At 36.8% G+C, this 27,893-nt stretch overlaps 1 protein-coding gene across 3 annotated transcripts; it reads right to left on the reverse strand.

Annotated features, from left to right (window-relative positions):
- Positions 1-310: 310 nt before the first annotated feature.
- Positions 311-27,893, reverse strand: LOC117334928 (sacsin-like). 3 transcript variants are annotated; one of them, XM_033894781.1, is made up of 6 exons: positions 27,797-27,893; positions 15,788-15,822; positions 15,322-15,534; positions 11,439-11,545; positions 8,423-8,545; positions 311-504 (listed from the first exon to the last, which is right to left on the reverse strand). In XM_033894781.1, exons 2-6 carry the CDS (start codon positions 15,789-15,791, stop codon positions 349-351), a joined length of 603 nt encoding a protein of 200 aa, XP_033750672.1. In that variant the 5' UTR covers positions 15,792-15,822; positions 27,797-27,893; the 3' UTR covers positions 311-348. The 3 variants fall into 3 exon arrangements, with proteins under 3 accessions (XP_033750672.1, XP_033750670.1, XP_033750671.1); XM_033894779.1 differs by lacking the exon at positions 27,797-27,893 and adding an exon at positions 22,304-22,417; XM_033894780.1 differs by lacking the exon at positions 27,797-27,893 and having other exon boundaries at positions 15,788-17,181.

The raw sequence follows: 27,893 nt of genomic DNA on the forward strand, positions 1-27,893 counted from the left end.
TAGTTATATAAAGAGGTCGTATAATGTTTTAAAACATTTGACCCCTTTTACCTTCACTTGTAAGTCAGTCTCATTTATTTGCACAAACTTAACTCAGTCCTTCATGCCAATATGTTGCAGCTCTAATATATCATTATCGGTTATTTCATTGATATTGGCCCCTTTGTCAATGTTATTTATTTGAAAAAACTCTGTAGCCCTTCATCCCACCATGCTACCAACCAAATACCATGGTCTATCCCATCTGTTGTACCCTTCCTTTATGAAAACATTTCGAAGGATTTTATCGATGGTATAAAAAGTTGGTCTAGCAAGAATCTCAGAGGGCACTATTAATCTCAGGAAAAATTACAAACCTGTCATGTGAAACACTGACTTGAACCCGAGTCCGAACCTGCCTACTTTCAGAGCGTCTTCACGTTTTCCGCTGCGGTAGATACTTGTAATGTACTTCCAGTCCTGTTTGTTGAACACTGCGTCGTTATATACACACAAGGCGGGAGACTGGAAGTAAAGCAACATTAACACAGACTTGTGGAAAAATATGCATTGTGTTTTTTTCACTTAGTTCAATAGATTTGTCATCAGTAAGCTTAATCATTTGTCAAGTATTAATCAAATATGAAAAAATTAAAAATTATGGGTTGGGCGAGGCGCAATTCACTTTACCATAGTCATAAACGGTTTTTTTTCGTTTTTTTTTTAACTTCTTTGTTGTTTTTACTGTTTTGATCCAGTATTTGTTACAATATTATTGTTTTCTACTGTTTTGATACAGTAATTTTCTTTTTCTTATTATTATTATTATTACAAGCTTACCGGTTATAAGTATTTATATATTAAAGTATTTAAAATGCTGAAGTTTCCATCCACGTAAATATGGTATATCATATACACGTCTCTTCCAGAAGGTAGAAAGTTGTAGTAATCCATTACAAAGGGATACAATAGTAACGTGACCCTGGGGTCAGAGTCTGCTGAGAGTAGCCAAATCACACCTGCAGACCAGTCAATTTTAAACAAAGATGCACCCTGTACATGAGAAGTACAAATATACTTGATAGAACTATCCCGTGAAGTAATTCGACTATGGTTGAGAGGATGAATTATTTATATGACAATATCCGTAAACTGTAAAACGAAAGTAGGTTATCGAGGGTCCACTGTACATATAGCTTATGATACGATAGCTATGAATTAAATCAGTGTTACTTTCCATTGTAATTTAGCACAATGGTGTCTCAAAAATTGCGAAAATAATCCGGTAATGTTCAATGGTCTTCTATTTTTATTATCGTCGTGTTTTCTGGGTCACGTAACCGACGCCAGCTAATGGACCGAAGTGTTATCCACTCCAAACCTCCACTTATCGACTATAGATGCCTGATTCTATAGCATGTGGTCTTCCCACGTCATCAAATTCATTTCCCGCGAAATTACTGGGAAATCTAAAACGATTCTTTAAATGAAATGAAGCGAAAGAAACAGAAAACGTCTAAATAAAAGCGTCGTGGTCAGTACTGAGTACAACGTTAAAGTTCATTGTAAATACTTGCTACTATTTGCCAACCAAAAGCATAAGTAATTTAAATCAAATTATTTTAAAATCCATATACGTTTCTATTATAATCTTAAAATTTGTATCGCAAGATCATTTAGAAGCTTTGCAGTACTTACTTACTCTTCCAAACGCACAGGTGCATTGATTTTAACAAAGATGGCGACCTGAAGCTGCGAGGCGGCTTGGATTGGAATTAAATTGCGTATATTTCGGCAAGTAAACATCGTACAATGTTCCCGTATGGTCAGATCATCTAATTTTGTCATTATGTATTCAGAACAGTTGTTGTTTAGTCGCTACGGTCATTAACATAAACATTCGGATTATTATATAAATACTTATTTAATCATTATTCTTAACACTTTTTTTGTGACCAAAATCTCTCAACAACGAATGCAGATAGAACGTTCATATCTTAGTACATGATAGACAATATCAAGTTGTCGATCTTGGTGCAGTTTTATGTTCATACGTTCAACGGTCAAGCTCACAGATCTATAAATAGAAAAATTTTGGACGTTTTTTGAACGATCTTAACTTCGTAACGGGTCGTTTTATTTCGTTCCCGTTCAGTGTATTATGTAGATCATGGTCAGGGCTAACTTTTATCCGTGCCATGTTATCAGAGAATATGTCAAGGTCACGGCCTTGCGAAGGGGTAAACAAAATGTCGGAAAAAAATTTCTGAAACTAAATATTGTTTTCATCTCGCTTGAAAGAGCATGAACCACTGAGACGGAGTGTGCAAATCTTTTAATAATCGGATAAAAAATGACGGAGATTTGGCACTTTGAAAATTTCGAAGTTTTTCCCGCCAAAATTCAAAAATCGGCAAAAAATGATTAAATTTTTTTCAGCTCCTTCATTTATGCATACATGTCTACAGATTTGGTATTTGGCACAACAATAGCATGTTAGAGTAGCTACAAAAAATACTATTTTTCATTGACCTTGACCTTCATTCAAGGTCAAAATATCAAAAAAACTAAAATTTAAAAAAAATCTTTTGAGTCAGGCTCTTTTTCTGTTCGTTTTATTCCCTGAACAATCAGTGCATCTTGTAGATCATGGTCGGCACTAACTTTTTTCTTATACATGTTATCAAAAAATATCTCAAGGTCAAGGTCTAAGCATGAGGTCAAATCAAGGTCAAAAAGTTTAAAATTCAAAATTACTAATTTTTTTATATGAATCGGAAAGCGCATGATTAATCATGACAAACGGTGCAAGTTTTATGGTCGTGCGATAAAAAATGACGTAGAAATGGCACTTTGAAAAATGTTGGTTTTCCCGCAAAATTCAAATTTGTCCCAAAAATGCACTAAATTTCCTTTTACTCCTATATCTTTACACATACAGATTTAATTTTTGGTACAGTGATAGCTTGGACAAAGGGCTACAAACTTAATTGCTTTTCATTGATGTTGACCTCCGCTCAAGGTCACAAAGGTCAAATGATCAAAAATCGAAAATTTCAAATTTTCAAAATATTTTCATCGTATGTGAAAGAAAACGTTATTTTAAAGATGTTTGCAACGTTAGAAAGTCAACTGATAGGTTAAAGAAGGGAAGCGAAGAGAAAACGAATAGAAAACGAAGAGAATCGTAAGGTAAAACGTACAAAAGCGTTCGTCAGAACGAGAACATGTCAGCGATCATTTTCTTGTTGGACGGGATAGACGATAAATGTTACAGGATACATGATACAGTACGGGATACACGATACATGGAACGGGATTCACAGTAGAGTAAACACGATACAAGGTACGAGATAAACGATTCACAGTACAGTAAACAAGATACAAGGTACGAGATACACGATTCACGGTTTAGTAAACCCGATGCAAGGTACGAGATACAAGGTACGAGATACACGATTCACAGTATAGTAAACACGATACAAGGTACGAGATACAGGGTACAGTTAACACGATAGAAGGTACGAGATACCCGATTCACGGTTTAGTAAACACGATACAAGGTATGATATACAAGTACAGGTAACACGATACAAGGTACGAGATACAGGTACAGCAAACACGATACAAGGTGCGAGATACAGGGTACAGTTAACACGATACAAGGTGCGAGATACAGGTACAGTAAACACGATACAAGGTACGTGATACAGGTACAGTTAACATGATACAAGGTACGAGATACAGGTACAGTAAACACGATACAAGGTACGAGATACAGGTACAGTTAACACGATACAAGGTACGAGATACACGATTCACGGAGGTCAAATGATACAAAATCTAAAAATTCTAATTCTTTTAAACCGGTTTATTTTAATCCTATGTGAAAGAAAAAGGTTATTTTAAAGATGTCTCCAACGTTAGAAGGTCAACTGATCGGTTAAAGAAGGGAAGTGAAGAGAAATCGAATAGAAAACGAGGAGAAAACGAAGAGAAATCGTAGGTAAAACGTACAAAAGCGTTCGTCAGAATGAGAACATGTCAGCGATCATTTTCTTGTTGGAAATCCCGTGTTTTGATCTTGATCAAATCTAGTTTTTATTGTTTTGATACAGTATTTGTTACAATGATATTATTGTTTTTTATTGTTTTGATACTGTATTTGTTACAATGATATTATTGTTTTTTACGGTGTTAATACAGTACTTGTTACAATGATATTATTATGTTTTACTGTTTTGATACAATATTTGTTACAATGATATTGTTGTTTTTTACGGTGTTAATACAGTATTTGTTACAATGATATTATTGTTTTTTACGGTGTTAATACAGTATTCGTTACAATGATATTATTGTTTTTTACGGTGTTAATACAGTATTTGTTACAATGATATTATTATGTTTTACTGTTTTGATACAGTATTCGTTACAATGATATTATTATGTTTTACTGTTTTGATACAGTATTCGTTACAATGATATTATTGTTTTTTACGGTGTTAATACAGTATTCGTTACAATGATATTATTGTTTTTTACGGTGTTAATACAGTATTTGTTACAATGATATTATTATTTTTACGGTGCTAATACAGTATTCGTTACAATATTATTGTTTTTACTGTTTTGATACAGTATTCGTTACAATGATATCATTATGTTTTACTGTTTTGATACAGTATTCGTTACAATGATATTATTGTTTTTTACGGTGTTAATACAGTATTCGTTACAATGATATTATTGTTTTTTACGGTGTTAATACAGTATTCGTTACAATGATATTATTGTTTTTTACGGTGTTAATACAGTATTCGTTACAATGATATTATTGTTTTTTACGGTGTTAATACAGTATTCGTTACAATGATATTATTGTTTTTTACGTGTTAATACAGTACTTGTTACAATGATATTATTATGTTTTACTGTTTTGATACAGTATTCGTTACAATGATATTATTGTTTTTTACGGTGTTAATACAGTATTTGTTACAATGATATTATTGTTTTTTATTGTTTTGATACAGTATTCGTTACAATGATTGATTTTTTTTCTGTTTTTATACAGAAAGCTAAATTTGATTACTTTGAAAATGTACACTCCTCTCTTGCTAACAAATCACTACCCCCAAGAAAATGGTGGAAAATAGCCTAAACTGTCACTGGCATCAATAATAAAGATATACCTCCTCTCTCAACCACTGACCAATCTATTTACCATCCAACTCAGAAAGCAGAAATACTAAATTATTACTTCACTTCTATAGCTACATCTTCTGCAAATCAACCTAACCCTCATACTTTTGAAAATGATAATCTTCAACCACAATCTACACTTGATAATATTCATGTAACACAACAGGATGTATATGATCAATTAAGTATACTAAATGAAAATAAACCATCTGGTCCTGATAGAATCTTACCCATAGAAATCAAGCCTAGCCTTACCATTATATTTACTTATTAATAAAATCTCACAGGAAGGGATAATACCTGACAGTTAGAAAATATCTAATGTTTATGCTATTTGTAAGGTTAATGGCTCTCATAATGAAGTAAATAATTATATATATAGATCTATATCTATAACAAGCTATTTTAGCAAAATATCTGAAAAAAAAATCTTATTTCTGATTGCTAAAACTATACCTATACAAATAAAGATTTACCATCTACAAGTAAATGGAATACATTGAATTAAGGTAGATATGTAATCACTCTGTCTGTCCATCCTTATTATCGTCTGTCCATCCTTATTACCATCCGCCCATCCTTATTACCGTCCGTCCATCCTTATTACCGTCCATCCATCCTTATTACCATCTATTATTATTACCGTCTGTCCGTACTTATTAACGTCTGTCCATCCTTATTACCGTCTGTCCATCCTTATTACCATCCGTCCATCCTTATTACCGTCTGTCCATCCTTATTACCATCTGTCCATCCTTATTACCGTCTGTCCATCCTTATTACCGTCTGTCCATCCTTATTACCGTCTGTCCATCCTTATTACCGTCTGTCCATCCTTATTACCGTCTGTCCATCCTTATTACCGTCTGTTCATCCTTATTACCGTCTGTCTATCCTTATTACCATTTGTCCATCCTTATTACCGTCTGTCCATCCTTATTACCATCTGTCTATCCTTCTTATCGTCTGTCCATCCTTATTACCATCTGTCCATCCTTATTACCGTCTGTCTATCCTTATTACCGTCTGTCCATCCTTATTACCGTCTGTCCATCCTTATTACCGTCTGTCCGTCCTTATTACCGTCTGCCCATCCTTATTACCATCCGTCCATCCTTATAACCGTCTGTCCATCCTTATCACCGTCTGTCCATCCTTATTATCGTCTGTCCATCCTTATTCCTTATTACCATCTGTCCATCCTTATTACCGTCTGCCCATCCTTATTACCGTCTACCATCTGTCCATCCTTATTACCGTCTGCCCATCCTTATTACCGTCTGTCTGTCCTCATAACCGTCAGTTCATCCTTATTACCATCTGTCCATCCTTATTACCGTCCGTCCATCCTTATTACCGTCTGTCCATCCTTATTACCGTCTGTCCATCCTTATTACCGTCTGACCATCCTTATTACCGTCTGTCCATCCTTATTACCATCTGTCCATCCTTATTACCGTCTGTCCATCCTTATTACCGTGTTTACATCCTTATTACCGTCTGTCCATCCTTATTCCTTATTATCGTCTGTCTATCCTTATTACCGTCTGTCCATCCTTATTACCGTCTGTCCATCCTTATTATCGTCTGTCCATCCTTATTACCATATGTCCAACCTTATTACCGTCTGTCCATCCTTATTACCGTCTGTCCATCCTTATTACCATCTGTCCATCCTTATTACCATCTGTCCATCCTTATTACCGTATGTCATCCTTATTAACGTCTGTCCATCCTTATTACCGTCTGTCCATCCTTATTACCATCCGTCCATCCTTATTACCGTCTGTCCATCCTTATTACCATCTGTCCATCCTTATTACCGTCTGTCCATCCTTATTACCATCTGTCCATCCTTATTACGATCTGTCCAGCCTTATTACCGTCTGTTCATCCTTATTACCGTCTGTCCATCCTTATTACCGTCTGTCCATCCTTATTACCGTCTGTCCATCCTTATTACCGTCTGTCAGCTATATAGTCAATCTGTGTAATGGTTCACATTGACCATGCATACCTTGATGTTGCTAACATACATAATTAGTGTCGCTATGTACCGCTGACAAATATTTCTTGTGTACCATAGTAAATATACACTTATTGAGAATATCAAAAAACAACATATATGTATACTGTCACTATGATCATATGCATATAATTATCATTCAATAGTAAAGTAATATTAATACAAAGTACCAGGTAGCATATATATATACACATATACATATCACTATGTATCTCTGCAAACTATCTCTTACTTTGTAATGTAAAAATACATAATATATATATATTCAATTTATGAACGCTGTCATTGTGTACGAGTGCTAATTATTTTCTATTTTCCATAGTAGTCACTATAAATCTATTACATAATATCATCAACACACACATATTGTATTTGTTACATTGAGCAATATTCACGTTTATTAAGGATGAATTGTTACATATCTACAATACATAAGTTTTTAACAGCTATTACCATTTCGGTCTTTAATTCCTTAAAATCAGTTTACTATTATTTAGCAGGATTCTCATTCTCATTTTCATTCTTGTATCCTGCATGATGGCCTGATACAATGTTATTTATGTAACCCAGGTGTTATATACATATTTAGATATCATTAACAAAAGGTGTTTATGATATTTGAAAGTGAATAAAATCGTTTTTCATCAAAACCCTGCGGTACTATCAATGAAATTCAATATATATTGCATAATATTCTGAAATCAAGCAGTGTTTATTTCAACCAACAGTAATTTTGTCACATATTTCATACCTTATATATCTTACTATGAGCGGGTTATAGACATTGCTCTTTAAACCCAATGTCATGCAGACTTGCCATGAGTGTTGTTTTATATCAGGGATCAAAATGAGCGTTAATTGTTTCCTATCAGGGATCAAAATGAGTGTTGTTTCATGTCAGTAGTCAAAGTGAGTGTTGTTTTATATCAGTAGTCAAAATGAGTGTTGTTTTATATCAGTAGTCAAAATGAGTGTTGTTTCATGTCAGTAGTCAAAGTGAGTGTTGTTTTATATCAGTAGTCAACATGAGTGTTGTTTCATGTCAGTAGTCAACATGAGTGTTGTTTCCTATCAGGGATCAAAACGAGTGTTGTTTTATATCAGTAGTTAGAATGAATGTTGTTTGAGGAGTGGCCTGCTTGCAAAGGATGCATTAGACATACTTAATATGTTGTAGCTTTGTTCTCAATCCATTTTGATCTAACCACTTACCCTGAAATATTCTGAATAACATCCGTTCAGCTTGTGCTGTCGCGGGTTATTCATCTGACCATCTTTTACATATGTAACCTTCATCTCTGTGGCTTTTGCGTCATCGGCATTTTGAATCAGTTCCTGTGAGGTATATGTTAAATATCTAAGATCTTTTTGTTAAGTTTTTTTTTTCTTTTACTAAAGTGAACAGGTATAAGTATGTTGAAACATATAACAGGTGCAGAAGAAGCTCATGTGAGAAGACAAAGAAACACAGAACAAATTACTAGTTCATTATAATATACTATAGATGTGTGCGTGTTAAATTCCTGAGCACGTTATTTTCGTTGTTTTGTAGTAGGTTCTTTCCCACAAAAGTATTACAAATTTCACTTACAAAAGGCATTTAAAATATTCCTTCATACATTCTCCATGAATAACAACAAACGTCATTAAACGTTACCTTTATAATTGACAATTTTACATAAATGACAGTCATTTGCGGATAGAATGAAGCTTCTTAAAGGTAAGCAACCCTTATGCCAACATAAATTTAACAAGAGGCTGGGCCTGTATCACTCATCTGGCACTACAGCAACTTTGAAGTTGATTGAGGTCATTTCTACAGATACTTTTTATTCAAATATCAGAATAAGCTAGGTTTATTCATATCAATAAATTTTTCAGTCCTTCATTTCAGCATACTATTGGCCTAATATCAGGTCTTGGAGACTCTTGGCTATCGTTTATCGTTTATTGTTTACAGATTTAAGCCGATTTTACCCCTGTGACCTTGAATGTAGGTCAAGGTTATTCATTTGAAAAAAATTAGTACCCTTTACCCCAGCTTTTTTTTTTTGGGGGGGGGGGGGGCTCTTAGTTATTGAGAAAAAGTCGTTTGAAGATCATATCCTATTTGACCATTGTGACCTGAATGAAGGTCAAGGTCATTTGTTTAAACAGACTTTGTAGCCCTTCACCCCAGCATGTTACAGGCCCAGTATCAAGTCCCTGGGCCTCTTGGTTATTGAGAAGAAGTCGTGTGAAGATTATAGCCTATTTGACCATTGTGACCTTGAATGAAGGTCAAGGTCATTTGTTTGAACAGACTCTGTAGCCCTTCACCCCAGCATGTTACAGGTCCAATATCAAGTCCCTGGGCCTCTTGGTTATTGAGAAGTCGGTTGAAAATTATAGCCTATTTGACCCATGTGACCTTGAATGAAGGTCAAGGTCATTCATTTTAGCAAACATTTTAGCTTTTTAGCCCAGGATGCTACAGGCCTTATATCAAGTCCCTGGGCATCTTGGTTATTGGGAAGCGGTTGTTTAAATGAAACAAGAGACCCCACAAGGATCTTGGCGCCCACCATTGAATGATCTTTATAGGTTCCATGTCAGATTGATCTTTTCTCTATTTTTCACTTCCTCCTACTAATCTGTGTAAATTGAAAAACATCCCTCTAGTACTTTTCAAACAAGGGGAACCTATGTATGAAATTTGAGAAAGATCCCTTTAGTACTTTCTAAGAAATAGCGATAACAAACTTCAATTGTCAAAATCCAAGATGGCTGCCTGTCGGCCATGTTATTATCCGACTGGTCCCAAAATGCAATATGCATAACTACAGACCATGGGAAACCTTCATATGAAATTTGAGAAAGATCCCTTCACTACATTCTGAGAAATAGCGACAACAAACTTCAATTGTCAAAATCCAAGATGGCTGCCTGTCGGCCATGTTGTTTTCTGATTGATCTCAAAATGCAATATGTATAACTAGGGACCAAGGGGAACCTACATATGAAATTTGAGAAAGAAATCTTTAGTACTTTCTAAGAAAAAGCGATAACAAACTTCAATTGTCAAAATCCAAGATGGCTGCCTGTCGGCCATGTTATTTTCCGATTGGTCTCAAAATGCATTATGCATAACTTGGCACCAAGGGGAACCTATGTATGAAATTTGAGAAAGATCCATTTAGCACTTTCTGAGAAATAGCGATAACAAACTTCAATTGTCAAAATCCAAGATGGCTGCCTGTCGGCCATGTTATTTTCCGATTAGTCTGGAAATGCAATATGTATAACTAAGCACCGAGGGGAACCTACTTATGAAATTTGAGAAAGATACCTTTGGTATTTTCTGAGAAATAGCGATAACAAACTTCAATTGTCAAAATCCAAGATGGCTGCCTGTCGGCCATGTTATTTTCCGATTGGTCTCAAAATGCAATATGCATAACTAGGCACCAAGGGAAACCTACATATGAAATTTGAGAAAGATCCCTTCAGTACTTTCTGAGGATTAGCGATAACAAGAATTGTTTACGGACGGACGGAGGGATGGACGGACCACGGACGCAAGGCCATTTGAATAGCCCACCATCTGATGATGGTTGGCTAAAAATTGAGGCCTGTCAGCCTGACGGACGGACGAAGGACGCCGCACCACGGCATAATCTCACTTGCCCTTCGGGCAGGTGAGCTAAAAACTTAACTTACCCTGATGTTTTAGTCATCCTGATATTTGTCCAGTATGGAAAACAAAATTTACCTGAATGATTCGGGCGCCTTGATATTTGTCCAGTTATTAATAACAAAACTTACCCGGATAATTCGGGCGCCTTGATATTTGTCCAGTTATTAATAACGAAACTTACCCGGAGGATTCGGGCGCCTTGATATTTGTCCAGTTATTAATAACGAAACTTACCCGGAGGATTCGGGCGCCTTGATATTTGTCCAGTTATTAATAACAAAATTTACCCGGATGATTCGGGCGCCTTGATATTTGTCCAGTTATTAATAACGAAACTTACCCGGAGGATTCGGGCGCCTTGATATTTGTCCAGTTATTAATAACGAAACTTACCCGGAGGATTCGGGCGCCTTGATATTTGTCCAGTTATTAATAACGAAACTTACCCGGAGGATTCGGGCGCCTTGATATTTGTCCAGTTATTAATAACAAAATTTACCCGGATGATTCGGGTGCCTTGATATTTGTCCAGTTATTAATAATGAAACTTACCCGGATGATTTGGGCGTCTTGATAATTATCCAGGATGGTCTTAAGCTGTTCCAGAAGTGACGGCTGGTCCATTTCATGGTCGGAATCTGATGAATCCGAGTACCAGCCTTCAAAAATTAAACCATAATATTTATAATGTTGCTATTTCAAAAACAAATAATTCAATCTTGACATAATAGTCGATTATAACAAATTGGAAGTATCTTTATAAAATATAGTTCATTATAATATACATGTTTATACAGATATTCATTCAAAATTTTCTAATCTCGGTCGATTTGTTTTTATACTACAATCAGAATTGTTTAAGCCACATTATTTAAAAGTAACTTCAGATAATTTAGAAACACACTTGCTTGTCCTATAAACACCTCAATCCTCACACATTCATCCTCACACATGTATATCACACATGATTCCTCACACATGTATCCACACAAATACGTCCTCACACATGTATCCTCACATAAAGTGCTCACACATGTATCCTCACATATAGTACTCACACATGTATCCTCACATAAAGTGCTCACACATGTATCCTCAAACATGTATCCTCACATAAAGTGCTCAAACATGTATCCTCACATAAAGTGCTCACACATGTATCCTCACATAAAGTGCTCACACATGTATCCTCACACATGTATCCTCATTTCATTTCAACATATTTTATTGTATAACATTTATACAAATGGGTTTGACAGCAGGCTTGGCCTATATAAGTCTTCCCCAATACAAACAGAACAATAGTAGAATTAAACTAAAACAATTGAAAGTGAAAAAGTATAAGAAATATGTATATAAATTAAGTCAATGGAGATGAAATATCTATGGAGATGAAATTTGTTTTATGAATATATTGATTTTTATATATGGTCAAAGGGAGGTAATTATAAAAAGAACTAACAATTAGTGGAAAAGGGAGGTAATAAGGTTCTAGTATATCCTTTGTCAAATTATGATCATGTTACAGAGTTATAAAAAGATTTTGTTCTCAGTTAATAGCTATTGCTTAGATACAGGATTGGCGCCCAGCCTTAAATCCAGCAGCACTATAGATGTTCAGGCATAAAATGTCTTACTCCTCCTTCTGTAGCCATCCATCTTAGTGTGCTAGATTCAGACTGAATGCCCCTGCATCCAAGCAAAGCTTTCATATGTTAGATATAACAAACTGTGTAATTATACTCTGGAATAAAAAGATTCTAGTTGAATATACTAGTTTTGAATTAAATCAATCAATCAGAGATATTCAGGGATCAGCTGACTTTTGAAGCAGGTCGCAGGTTCACCACATTCTTATACCAAGAATATGAACAATATAGAATATATGTAAATACAGGTAAAATAATAACCAAAAACTAATTGAATGAGTCTGGGTCTAGAAAATAACATTTGAATAAGTATGGTTAATTTTGAGTTTAATCAAATATCTTACTATCTTTAATGTATTTTTGAACGGCATTCAGAATGTTGATATTAATTTCATCAGACAACAAGTAATTTCCATGTGTTGATATTATAGTATCCTCACATATGTATCCTCACATACGTCCTCACTCATATATCCTAACACATGTATCTTCACATATGTATCCTCACACCTGTTTCTCACATGTATATCTCACCCATGTATCAACATAAATACATCCTCACACATATATATCCTCATACATACATCCTCACATCTATATCCTCATACATACATCCTCACATATATATCCTCATACATACACCCCCACACATATACCCCCACACATATATCCTCATACATACACCATCACACATACATCCTCACCCTTATACCCCATACATACATCCTCACATATATATCCTCACACATACATCCTCACACATCTATATCCTCATACATACATCCTCACACACATACACCATCATACATACACCCCCACACTTATAACCCCACACATATATCCTCATACATACACCATCACACATACATCCTCACCCTTATACCCCATACATACATCCTCACACATATATCCTCACACATACATCCTCACACATATGTCTCACCCTTATACCCCCACACATACATCCTCACATATATATCCTCATACATACATCCTCACACACATACACCATCACACATACACCCTCACACATACACCCCCACACATACATCCTCACACATACATTCTCACACATATACCCTCACACATACATCCTCACATATATGTCTCACCCATATATCTCCACACTACAACCTTAATCTTGTATCCCAATTACGGGTTTGGTTTTTTGTTGTTTTTTTGTTGTTTTTTTTAGGTTTAACGTCCTCTTAACAGCCAGTGTCATTTAAGTACGTCGGAGGAAAACTGGTGTACCTGGAGAAAAAACACCTTACGGTCAGTACCAGGTAACTGCCCCACGTATGGTTCGAACTCGTAACACAGAGGTGGAGGGCAAGTGATAAAGTCTCGGGACACCATAACCACTCGGCCACTACAGCCCGCTCCCCACATACATCCTCACACATATACCCTCACACATACACCATCACCTTTATACCCCCACACATACATCCTCACACATATACCATCACACATATACCCCACACATATACCCCCACACATACACCCTCACACATATACCCCCACACATATACCCCCACACATATACCCTCACACATATACCCCCACATATATACCCCCACACATATACCCCCACACATATACCCTCACACATATACCCCCACACATATACCCCCACACATACACCCTCACACATATACCCCCACATATATACCCCCACACATACACCCTCACACATATACCCCCACATATATACCCCCACACATATACCCCCACACGTACATCCTCACACATATAACCCCACACATATACCCCCACATATATACCCCCACATATATACCCCCACACATATACCCCCACGCATACATCCTCACACATATACCCCCACACATATACCCTCACACATACATCCTCACCCTTATACCCCCACACATATACCCCCACGCATACATCCTCACACATATACCCCCACACATATACCCTCACACATACATCCTCACCCTTATACCCCCACACATATACCCACCACACATACATCCTCACACATGTATATCACACATACATCCTCACCCTTATACCCCCACACATACACCCTCACACATATCCCCCACATATACCCCCACACATACACCCTCACACACATATACCCCCACATATATACCCCCCACACATACACCCTCACACCTTATACCCCCACACATATACCCCCACACATACACCCTCACACATGTATATCACACATACATCCTCACCCTTATACCCCCACACATACACCCTCACACACATACACCCTCACACATATACCCTCACACATACACCCTCACACATATACCCCCACATATATACCCTCACACATATACCCTCACACATACACCCCCACACATATACCCCCACACATACACCCTCACACATATACCCCCACACATACACCCTCACACATATACCCCCACACATACACCCTCACACATATACCCTCACACATATACCCCCACATATATACCCCCACACATACACCCTCACACATATACCCCCACACATACACCCTCACACATATACCCTCACATATATACCCTCACACATATACCCTCACACATATACCCCCACATATATACCCCCACACATATACCCTCACACATATACCCTCACACATGCATCCTCACACATATACCCTCACACATACACCCTCACACACATATACCCCCACATATATACCCTCACACATATACCCCCACATATATACCCTCACACATACCCTCACACATGCATCCTCATACTCCGAACCTTCAATCTACCAATGCTGTCATTAGTAATTATTTGTTGCGTACCCGTTAGGACAGTTTGACTATCCTCATCGCTTCCGCATGCTGAATGAGTAATTTCATGGAAGTCATCCTCTGTCCGGCCATCCTTTGGCTGTTTTTCATCCACCCTTGCATTTTGTGCGATAGCAATCTTCTTCCGCTCCAGTTTAGGAGAACTGGTTTTGCGCTTCCTGTTATGTTTCCGATGGGATCTCCCGTGAGGATCTTCCTTTTGGTCTTAACATTTAATGATTAGAAATGTTTACATCATTATAGATCTGATATTTCTTGAATCTTATATTTCGATACGGAAAAAATATTTAGAAATTTACTTTTTTAGATATATACATTGGAAAATTGAGAAACTATCAAAGAAAATTAGTGTTTAAGAAATTGGATGAAATAATTTTTTTTTTTTTTTTTTTTTTTTTTGCAAAAGTGCCCATGTTACATGTTATTCATTATTGAATAATAGTCTAGATATAAATACCCATGTCTGATCTTCAGTCTAATCCATTGCTTTATCTAAAAATAAACATATTGATATAGATAAATAATTTTGTATTTACAAATCTTAACAAGAGTCATAAAGGGTCCCACTCGCTCACCAGGATATCTAAGTAAGGTTTAAAACTAATCTTTTTTTTTAATGAAATATGCATGTGCAAGTTTCAACTGTACAGCTGTGCCTTCTATGACCCCTGACTATTGGTGTCTCCCTAAAAACCGGCCTTCTATGACACTGACTATTGGTGAACCCTAGAAACCAACCTTCTATGACACTGACTATTGGTGTCTCCTTAGAAACCGACCTTCTATGACACTGACTATTGGTGTACCCTAGAAACCGACCTTCTATGACCCCGACTATTGATGTATCCCTAGAAACTGACCTTCTATGACCCTGACCTATTGGTGTACCCCTAGAAACCGACCTTCTATGACCCCGACTATTGGTGTACCCCTAGAAACCGACCTTCTATGACCCCGACTATTGGTGTACCCCTAGAAACCGGCTTTCTATGACCCTGACTATTGGTGTACCCCTAGAAACCGACCTTCTATGACCCTGACTATTGGTGTCTCCCTAGAAACCGACCTTCTACGACCCCGACTATTTGTTTACCTCTAGAAACCGACCTTCTATGAACCTGACTATTGGTGTCTCCCTAGAAACCGACCTTCTATGACCCTGACTATTGGTGTACCCCTAGAAACCGTCCTTTCATGAACCTGACTATTGGTGTAACCCTAGAAACCAACCTTTTATGACCCTGACTATATGTGTACCTCTAGAAACCGGCCTTCTATGACCCTGCCTATTGGTGTCTCCCTAGAAACCGACCTATGACCCTGACTATTTGTGTACGTCTAGAAACCGGCTCTCTTTGTCCCTGAATATTGGTGTACCCCTAGAAACCGACCTTTTATAAACCTGACTATTGGTGTACCCCTAGAAACCGACCTTCTATGACCCTGACTATTGGTATACCCCTAGAAACCGACCTTCTATGACCCCTACTATTGGTATACCCCTAGAAACCAACCTTTTATGACCCTGACTATTGGTGTACCCCTAGAAACCGACCTTCTATGACACTGGCAATTGGTGCAACCCTAGAAACCGACCTTCTACGACCCTGACTATTTGAGTACCCCCCGAAACCGGCCTTATATGATCCTGATTACTGGTGTAACCGTAGACACCTGTCCTCATATGACCCTGATTATTGGTGTACCCTAGAAAACAACCTTCTATGACACTGACTATTGGTGTCTCCCTAGAAACCGACCTTCTATGACACTGACTATTGGTGTACCCTAGAAACCGACCTTCTATGACCCCGACTATTGATGTATCCCTAGAAACTGACTTTCTATGACCCTGATTATTGGTGTATGTACCTCAAGAAACCGACCTTTTATGACCCAGACTATTGGTGTCTCCCTAGAAACTGACCTTCTATGACCCTGACCTATTGGTGTACCCCTAGAAACCGACCTTCTATGACCCCGACTATTGGTGTACCCCTAGAAACCGACCTTCTATGACCCCGACTATTGGTGTACCCCTAGAAACCGGCTTTCTATGACCCTGACTATTGGTGTACCCCTAGAAACCGACCTTCTACGACCCCGACTATTTGTTTACCTCTAGAAACCGACCTTCTATGAACCTGACTATTGGTGTCTCCCTAGAAACCGACCTTCTATGACCCTGACTATTGGTGTACCCCTAGAAACCATCCTTTCATGAACCTGACTATTGGTGTAACCCTAGAAACCAACCTTTTATGACCCTGACTATATGTGTACCTCTAGAAACCGGCCTTCTATGACCCTGCCTATTGGTGTCTCCCTAGAAACCGACCTATGACCCTGACTATTTGTGTACGTCTAGAAACCGGCTCTCTTTGTCCCTGAATATTGGTGTACCCCTAGAAACCGACCTTTTATAAACCTGACTATTGGTGTACCCCTAAAAACCGACCTTCTATGACCCTGACTATTGGTATACCCCTAGAAACCGACCTTTTATGACCCTGACTATTGGTGTACCCCTAGAAACCGACCTTCTATGACACTGGCAATTGGTGCAACCCTAGAAACCGACCTTCTATGACACTGGCAATTGGTGCAACCCTAGAAACCGACCTTCTATGACCCTGACTATTGGTGTAACCCTAGAAACCAACCTTTTATGACCCTGACTATATGTGTACCTCTAGAAACCGGCCTTCTATGACCCTGCCTATTGGTGTCTCCCTAGAAACCGACCTATGACCCTGACTATTTGTGTACGTCTAGAAACCGGCTCTCTTTGTCCCTGAATATTGGTGTACCCCTAGAAACCGACCTTTTATAAACCTGACTATTGGTGTACCCCTAGAAACCGACCTTCTATGACCCTGACTATTGGTATACCCCTAGAAACCGACCTTCTATGACCCCTACTATTGGTATACCCCTAGAAACCGACCTTTTATGACCCTGACTATTGGTGTACCCCTAGAAACCGACCTTCTATGACACTGGCAATTGGTGCAACCCTAGAAACCGACCTTCTATGACCCTGACTATTTGAGTACCCCCCGAAACCAGCCTTATATGATCCTGTTACTGGTGTAACCGTAGACACCTGTCCTCATATGACCCTGATTATTGGTGTAACCCTAGACACCGCCCGGTCCTCATATGACCTTGACTTTCGGTGTAACCCTAGACCCCCGTTCTCATATGACAGATAGTTGGTGTAACCCTAGACCCCCGTCCTCATATGACCCTGATTATTGGTGTAACCGTAGACCCCCGTCCTCATATGACCCTGATTATTGGTGTAACCCTAGACACCGCCCGGTCCTCATATGACCTTGACTTTCGGTGTAACCCTAGACCCCCGTTCTCATATGACAGATAGTTGGTGTAACCCTAGACCCCTGTCCTCATATGAACCTGATTATTGGTGTAACCGTAGACCCCCGTCCTCATATGACCCTAATTATTGGTGTAACCCTAGACCCCCGTCCTCATATGACCCTGATTATTGGTGTAACCGTAGACCCCCGTCCTCATATGACCCTGATTATTGGTGTAACCGTAGACCCCCGTCCTCATATGACCCTAATTATTGGTGTAACCCTAGACCCCCGTCCTCATATGACCCTGATTACTGGTGTAACTGTAGACCCCCGTCCTCATATGACCCTGATTATTGGTGTAACCGTAGACCCCCGTCCTCATATGACCCTGATTATTGGTGTAACCGTAGACCCCCGTCCTCATATGACCCTAATTATTGGTGTAACCCTAGACCCCCGTTCTCATATGACCCTGATTACTGGTGTAACCCTAGACACCGGTCCTCATATGACTCTGACAATTGGTGTAACCGTAGACCCCCGTCCTCATCTGACCCTAATTATTGGTGTAACCCTAGACACCGGTCCTCATATGACCTTGACTTTGGTGTAACCCTAGACCCCCGTTCTCATATGACTCTGACAACTGGTGTAACCGTAGATCCCCGTCCTCATATGACCTTGACTTTCGGTGTAACCCTAGACCCCCGTTCCCATATGACTGACAATTGGTGTAACCCTAGACCCCCTTCCTCATATGACCCTGATTATTGGTGTAACCGTAGACCCCCGTCCTCATATGACCCTAATTATTGGTGTAACCGTAGACCTCCGTCCTCATATGACCCTGATTATTGGTGTAACCCTAGACCCCCGTTCTCATATGACCCTGATTACTGGTGTAACCCTAGACCCCCGTCCTCATATGACACTGATTATTGGTGTAACCGTAGACCCCCGTCCTCATATGACCCTAATTATTGGTGTAACCGTAGACCCCCGTCCTCATATGACCCTGATTATTGGTGTAACCCTAGACCCCCGTCCTCATATGACCCTGATTATTGGTGTAACCGTAGACCCCCGTCCTCATCTGACCCTAATTATTGGTGTAACCGTAGACCCCCGTCCTCATATGACCCTGATTATTGGTGTAACCGTAGACCCCCGTCCTCATATGACCCTGATTATTGGTGTACCCCTTGATTTGTCTATCGAAATCCCCCTGGACAACGGTCTTATATAAATACCCGTCCTCATATATGATGTGCCTGTTACCTTAAAAACAAGGTCATGACAAGAGATTGCAGTATCGAGTTATAAACCTCGTCTCAACACCTTTACTGATAAAAGATCATAGTTATAGATTATTGCCGTATCTCCAGGGCAATCTCGTCTGATAGTGTTGTCGACAGATGACACCCGAACTCGTATCCTCTAAGACATTTCTTTTACATCATACTAAGGTGGGGCTCAGGGTCTGCCATTTTTTGTCGTCTGCACCAGCAAAACAGTAACAGTGACGTCACAATAGATTTATGTTCGCACCAAATTTCACTTGTGTCTGGGACGTAAAATTATGTCGTCTTGATCGATCTAGAAGAGTTTCAACAATACGTTCTATTTATTATTTTACTTCTTTAAAGACGACACAAAAAAGCCATACCATGATCCCTACTGTTACTTCATACGATTTGTCGCATACTGTGTAGGGACACCTTGTTAAGCGACTAACAATGACCTCTTAGTATCCCATATTAAGATGTCATTTACAATACATGTACATGCTGAAATATTTTCTTTGTCATAACTGTAACCCTGGTAAATACTAGTCGCAATATACCGCTCGGCTAGAGAGACCTTCTCTTGACTTTAGCTCAACCGATCGAGCTAAAGTCCTCGATACCCTTCTAGGAATATGTATATCCGCTCTCTGCACTCCTGGAATATGACAGGGCGAAATTGACAGCTCGGTCACCACCGCCTTTTGGACTAGTTGGATCCTTTTGGTAAATAAACGAATTTCGACGTCGCCTTATCGTAAATTTGACTGACTTTGTACTAAGTTCCTCTATGATCTATGGTCAGATGAACAGTTGGTTAGGAATTTATTGACACCAATCTAATAGTTAGTGATCTTCCTTACTTGCCATAATATAATCCAGGGGTGCAGATAGCGGAAGTGAATAACAGTATACATTCGAATCACGTATATTGGCATATGATAAGAATAACGTACTATCTGAATTTCATCTTATTATTGTATTATAATTGTTTCACAAAACAATTGTTTGTTTATATATGAAGCCACGTAGTAAAATTACAAAGCAATTTCACTTCGACAGGCAACCATTATAGATCTACATATTTACCTATATGACTTATCTTTGTACCAATGTGAGTCTAAAGGAATTTCCATATATTTTTATTAATAATACATATATACTGTGGTGAAGACTGAAGAAAGTTAGTTAAAACAATACAGTACTTCCTTTATTTTCTTTGATGAGAAATCAGTACTTATTTTATTTTTGTTACAAAGAGAGTTTAATGAAAACTTTACTATGTTCAATAAGAAATCAGTAATTACCTTACTTTGTTTAATAAGAAACCAGTCCTTAATTTACTTTATGTAATAAGAAATCAATACTTACTTTGCTTTGTGTAATAAGAAATCAGTACTTACTTTACTTTGTGTAATAAGAAATCAGTACTTAGTGACGGGTTGTTTTATAAGAAATCAGTACTTTTACATCAAGTCCTTGTTTGATAATCTCTAGGCACACCTCTATACACAGTTGATATAAATATGTCTCTAGACACACCTCTATACACAGTTGATATTGATACGTCTCTAGGCACACCTCTATACACAGTTGATATTGATACGTCTCTAGACACACCTCTATACACAGTTGATATAAATATGTCTCTAGGCACACCTCTATACACAGTTGATATAAATATGTCTCTAGGCACACCTCTATACACAGTTGATATCAATATGTCTCTAGGCACACCTCTATACACAGTTGATATTGATACGTCTCTAGGCACACCTCTATACACAGTTGATATTGATACGTCTCTAGGCACACCTCTATACACAGTTGATATAAATACGTGCTGCTAACAAATACAGCTACCAGTCTGTGCCCTCGATTTGTGTTTTCAGAAAACGAAACTAAAACTCCTGACTTCCCGTATCGCTGTCATATAGACTCTATGTATATAAATTGTTGATACAAATTAGTAATACTTGTTAACAATATCATCAGAAGATACAGAGTAATTTTCTTTCTTGAGAAAGATACTATTGTAATAAAGATGGGTTTTTTTAGTTTCAGAAAGTTAGATTTTGTGATAATCAAGTGATATATGCCAATTCTGACTTTTGTCAACACAAAATCAACATGTAGCCTATATTGTCGTCATAATAACGAATACTACAGGTATTTGTATCTTGTAATTGAGAGCCCGATTTATTCTACATTAAGAATATTGGATTATAATTCTGGGTGTTAATCAACAGAATTGACCAAACACGTTTTTACCTTTGCGCACTGTCAGTAAGATGGAATTAGATCTAGTCACTGGATACAACACGAGTACTATGACTAAAATGAAACAATATGTTTTATACTCACCGTGTCTTCTTTGGGATAATCAACTAAGATATTGGTTATCGTGATCGATAGCCTCAACAGTTCCTGATTTTATGTCCGTCATGTGATAAGTTACAAGTTTACAGAAAACTCGATATCGAAAGTGATAGGCCTAGTGGCTTTTCCCGGAATTGTACATGTCTCCGTAGAGGGTGAACGGTACCGAGTCAGCCGAGGTTAGCCGATTGGTATACGTACAAAAGGAATTGATGTTCCGGTTATTCTAATAAAATGTAAACTTATCTAGTTTATAACAAATGTAAAACAGTAAATGTCAACTTATGTTAGCCCGGAGGGATGCGCTCAAGTGATCTTAAGTGTCAGATGAGCTGATCGACTCCTAACCCGTTCACATCCGACCAGGCAATCGAACCCCGGGTACCTTGGTAGGGAAAACAACGTGTGCTACCGCTGTTCAACCTGACAACCAATCTTGTTGTGACACGGGCTGTTTGATAAAAAATCAGTACTTACCTTACTTTGTTACACGGGGTGTTTAATAAGACGAGTACAGCTGTACTTACTTAACTTTGTTACACGGGGTGTTTAATAAGACGAGTACTTACCTTACTTTGTTACACGGGGTGTTTAATAAGACGAGTACTTACCTTACTTTGTTACACGGGGTGTTTAATAAGACGAGTACAGCTGTACTTACTTAACTTTGTTACACGGGGTATTTAATAAGACGAGTACTTACCTTACTTTGTTACACGGGGTGTTTAATAAGACGAGTACTTACCTTACTTTGTTACACGGGGTGTTCAATAAGACGAGTACTTACCTTACTTTGTTACACGGGGTGTTTAATAAGACGAGTACTTACTTTACTTTGTTACACGGGGTGTTTAATAAGACGAGTACTTACCTTACTTTGTTACACGGGGTGTTTAATAAGACGAGTACTTACCTTACTTTGTTACACGGGGTGTTTAATAAGACGAGTACTTACCTTACTTTGTTACACGGGGTGTTTAATAAGACGTACTTACTTTACTTTGTTACACGGGGTGTTTAATAAGACGAGTACTTACCTTACTTTGTTACACGGGGTGTTTAATAAGACGAGTACTTACTTTACTTTGTTACACGGGGTGTTTAATAAGACGTACTTACTTTACTTTGTTACACGGGGTGTTTAATAAGACGAGTACTTACCGTTCTTTGTTACACGGGGTGTTTAATAAGACAAGTACTTACCTTACTTTGTTACACGGGGTGTTTAATAAGACGAGTACTTACCTTACTTTGTTACACGGGGTGTTTAATAAGACGAGTACTTACCTTACTTTGTTACACGGGGTGTTTAATAAGACGTACTTACTTTACTTTGTTACACGGGGTGTTTAATAAGACGAGTACTTACCTTACTTTGTTACACGGGGTGTTTAATAAGACGAGTACTTACTTTACTTTGTTACACGGGGTGTTTAATAAGACGTACTTACTTTACTTTGTTACACGGGGTGTTTAATAAGACGAGTACTTACCTTACTTTGTTACACGGGGTGTTTAATAAGACGAGTACGTGTATCTTACTTTGTTACACGGGGTGTTTAATAAGACGAGTACTTACCTTACTTTGTTACACGGGGTGTTTAATAAGGCGAGTACTTACCTTACTTTGTTACACGTGGTGTTTAATAAGACGCGTACTTACCTTACTTTGTTACACGTGGTGTTTAATAAGACGAGTACTTACCTTACTTTGTTACACGTGGTGTTTAATAAGACGAGTACTTACTTTACTTTGTTACACGGGGTGTTTAATAAGACGAGTACTTACTTTACTTTGTTACACGTGGTGTTTAATAAGACGCGTACTTACCTTACGTGGTGTTCAATAAGACGAGTACTTACTTTACTTTGTTACACGGGGTGTTCAATAAGACGAGTACTTACCTTACTTTGTTACACGGGGTGTTTAATAAGACGAGTACTTATTTTACTTTGTTACACGGGGTGTTCAATAAGACGAGTACTTACTTTACTTTGTTACACGGGGTGTTTAATAAGACGAGTACAGCTGTACTTACTTTACTTTGTTACACGGGGTGTTTAATAAGACGAGTACTTACTTTACTGTTACACGGGGTGTTCAATAAGACGAGTAGTTACCGTACTTTGTTACACGGGGTGTTCAATAAGACGAGTAGTTACCGTACTTTGTTACACGGGGTGTTCAATAAGACGAGTACTTACCGTACTTTGTTACACGGGGTGTTTAATAAGACGAGTACTTACTTTACTTTATGTAATGAGAAATCAGTACTTAGTGACGGGTTGTTTTATAAGAAATCAGTACTTACTTTACTTTGTGTAATAAGAAATCAATACTTACTTTACTTTGTGTAATAAGAAATCAGTACTTACTTTACTTTGTGTAATAAGAAATCAGTACTTACTTTACTTTGTGTAATAAGAAATCAGTACTTACTTTACTTTGTGTAATAAGAAATCAGTACTTATTTTACTTGTGTAATAAGAAATCAGTACTTACTTTACTTTGTGTAATAAGAAATCAGTACTTACTTTACTTTGTGTAATAAGAAATCAGTACTTATTTTACTTGTGTAATAAGAAATCAGTACTTACTTTACTTTATGTAATAAGAAATCAGTACTTACTTTACTTTATGTGATAAGAAATCAGTACTTATTTTACTTGTGTAATAAGAAATCAGTACTTACTTTACTTTGTGTAATAAGAAATCAGTACTTACTTTACTTTGTGTAATAAGAAATCAGTACTTACTTTACTTTATGTAATAAGAAATCAGTACTTACTTTACTTGTGTAATAAGAAATCAGTACTTATTTTACTTTGTGTGATAAGAAATCAGTACTTACTTTACTTTGTGTAATAAGAAATCAGTACTTACTTTGCTTTATGTAATAAGAAATCAGTACTTATTTTACTTTATGTAATAAGAAACCAGTACTTACTTTACTTGTGTAATAAGAAATCAGTACTTATGCTTACTTTACTTTGTGTAATAAGAAATCAGTACTTACTTTACTTTATGTGATAAGAAATCAGTACTTACTTTAATTTATGTGATAAGAAATCAGTACTTAGTGACGGGTTGTTTTATAAGAAATCAGTACTTACTTTACTTTGTGTAATAAGAAATCAATACTTACTTTACTTTGTGTAATAAGAAATCAGTACTTACTTTACTTTGTGTAATAAGAAATCAGTACTTACTTTACTTTGTGTAATAAGAAATCAGTACTTACTTTACTTTGTGTAATAAGAAATCAGTACTTATTTTACTTGTGTAATAAGAAATCAGTACTTACTTTACTTTGTGTAATAAGAAATCAGTACTTACTTTACTTTGTGTAATAAGAAATCAGTACTTATTTTACTTGTGTAATAAGAAATCAGTACTTACTTTACTTTATGTAATAAGAAATCAGTACTTACTTTACTTTATGTGATAAGAAATCAGTACTTATTTTACTTGTGTAATAAGAAATCAGTACTTACTTTACTTTGTGTAATAAGAAATCAGTACTTACTTTACTTTGTGTAATAAGAAATCAGTACTTACTTTACTTTATGTAATAAGAAATCAGTACTTACTTTACTTGTGTAATAAGAAATCAGTACTTATTTTACTTTGTGTGATAAGAAATCAGTACTTACTTTACTTTGTGTAATAAGAAATCAGTACTTACTTTGCTTTATGTAATAAGAAATCAGTACTTATTTTACTTTATGTAATAAGAAACCAGTACTTACTTTACTTGTGTAATAAGAAATCAGTACTTATGCTTACTTTACTTTGTGTAATAAGAAATCAGTACTTACTTTACTTTATGTGATAAGAAATCAGTACTTACTTTAATTTATGTGATAAGAAATCAGTACTTATATTACTTTATGTAATAAGAAATCAGTACTTACTTTACTTTATGTAATAAGAAATCAGTACTTTTTTTACTTGTGTAATAAGAAATCAGTACTTACTGACGGGTTGCTTTATAAGAAATCAGTACTTACTGACGGGTTGTTTTATAAGAAATCAGTATACTTACTGACGGGTTGTTTTATAAGAAATCAGTACTTACTGACGGGTTGTTTTATAAGAAATCAGTACTTACTGACGGGTTGTTTTATAAGAAATCAGTACTTACTGACGGGTTGTTTTATAAGAAATCAGTACTTACTGACGGGTTGTTTTATAAGAAATCAGTACTTACTTTACTTTATGTGATAAGAAATCAGTACTTATTTTACTTTGTGTAATAAGAAATCAGTACTTACTTTACTTTGTGTAATAAGAAATCAGTACTTACTTTACTTTGTGTAATAAGATATCAGTACTTACTTTACTTTGTGTAATAAGAAATCAGTACTTATTTTACTGGTGTAAATAAGAAATCAGTACTTACTTTACTTTATGTAATAAGAAATCAGTACTTACTTTACTTTGTGTAATAAGAAATCAGTACTTACTTTACTTTGTGTAATAAGAAATCAGTACTTACTTTACTTTGTGTAATAAGAAATCAGTACTTACTTTACTTTGTGTAATAAGAAATCAGTACTTATTTTACTGGTGTAAATAAGAAATCAGTACTTACTTTACTTTATGTAATAAGAAATCAGTACTTACTTTACTTTGTGTAATAAGAAATCAGTACTTACTTTACTTTGTGTAATAAGAAATCAGTACTTACTTTACTTTGTGTAATAAGAAATCAGTACTTACTTTACTTTATGTGATAAGAAATCAGTACTTATTTTACTTGTGTAATAAGAAATCAGTACTTACTTTACTTTGTGTAATAAGAAATCAGTACTTTTACATCTAGTCCTTGTTTGATAGTCTCTAGGCACACCTCTATACACAGTTGATATAAATATGTCTCTAGGCACACCTCTATACACAGTTGATATTGATACGTCTCTAGGCACACCTCTATACACAGTTGATATAAATACGTGCTGCTAACAAATAAAGCTACCAGTCTGTGCCCTCGATTTGTGTTTTCAGAAAACGAAACTAAAACTCCTGACTTCCCGTATCGCTGTCATATAGACTCTATATATAAATTGTTGATACAAATTAGTAATATTTGTTAACAATATCATCAGAAGATACAGAGTAATTTTCTTTCTTGAGAAAGATACTATTGTAATAAAGATGACTTTTTTTAGTTTCAGAAAGTTAGATTTTGTGATAATCAAGTGATATATGGCCATTCTGACTTTTGTCAACACAACATCAACATGTAGCCTATATTGTCGTCATAATAACGAATACTACAGGTATTTGTATCGTGTAATTGAGAGCCCGATTTATTCTACATTAAGAATATTGGATTTCAATTGTGGGTGTTAATCACCAGAATTGACCAAACACGTTTTTACCTTTGCCCACTGTCAGCAAGATGGAATTAGATCTAGTCACTGGATACAACACGAGTACTATGACTAAAATGAAACAATATGTTTTATACTCACTTGTCTTCTTTAGGATAATCAACTAAGATATTGGTTATCGTGATCGATATCCTCAACAGTTGCTGATTTTATGTCCGTCATGTGATAAGTTACAAGT

This window comes from Pecten maximus, chromosome 9 (genome assembly GCF_902652985.1).
Source record: "Pecten maximus chromosome 9, xPecMax1.1, whole genome shotgun sequence".
Lineage (NCBI taxonomy): Eukaryota > Metazoa > Mollusca > Bivalvia > Pectinida > Pectinidae > Pecten > Pecten maximus.

Excerpts from the sequence above, each read along its gene's own strand:
- LOC117334928 (XM_033894781.1), bottom strand. Across the intron at positions 11,546-15,321 it reads TAGTCAAACTGTCCTAACGG|GCTGGTACTCGGATTCATCA; the intron begins GTACGCAACAAA and ends TAATTTTTGAAG. Across the intron at positions 505-8,422 it reads GTTATTCAGAATATTTCAGG|TCTCCCGCCTTGTGTGTATA; the intron begins GTAAGTGGTTAG and ends CTTTACTTCCAG.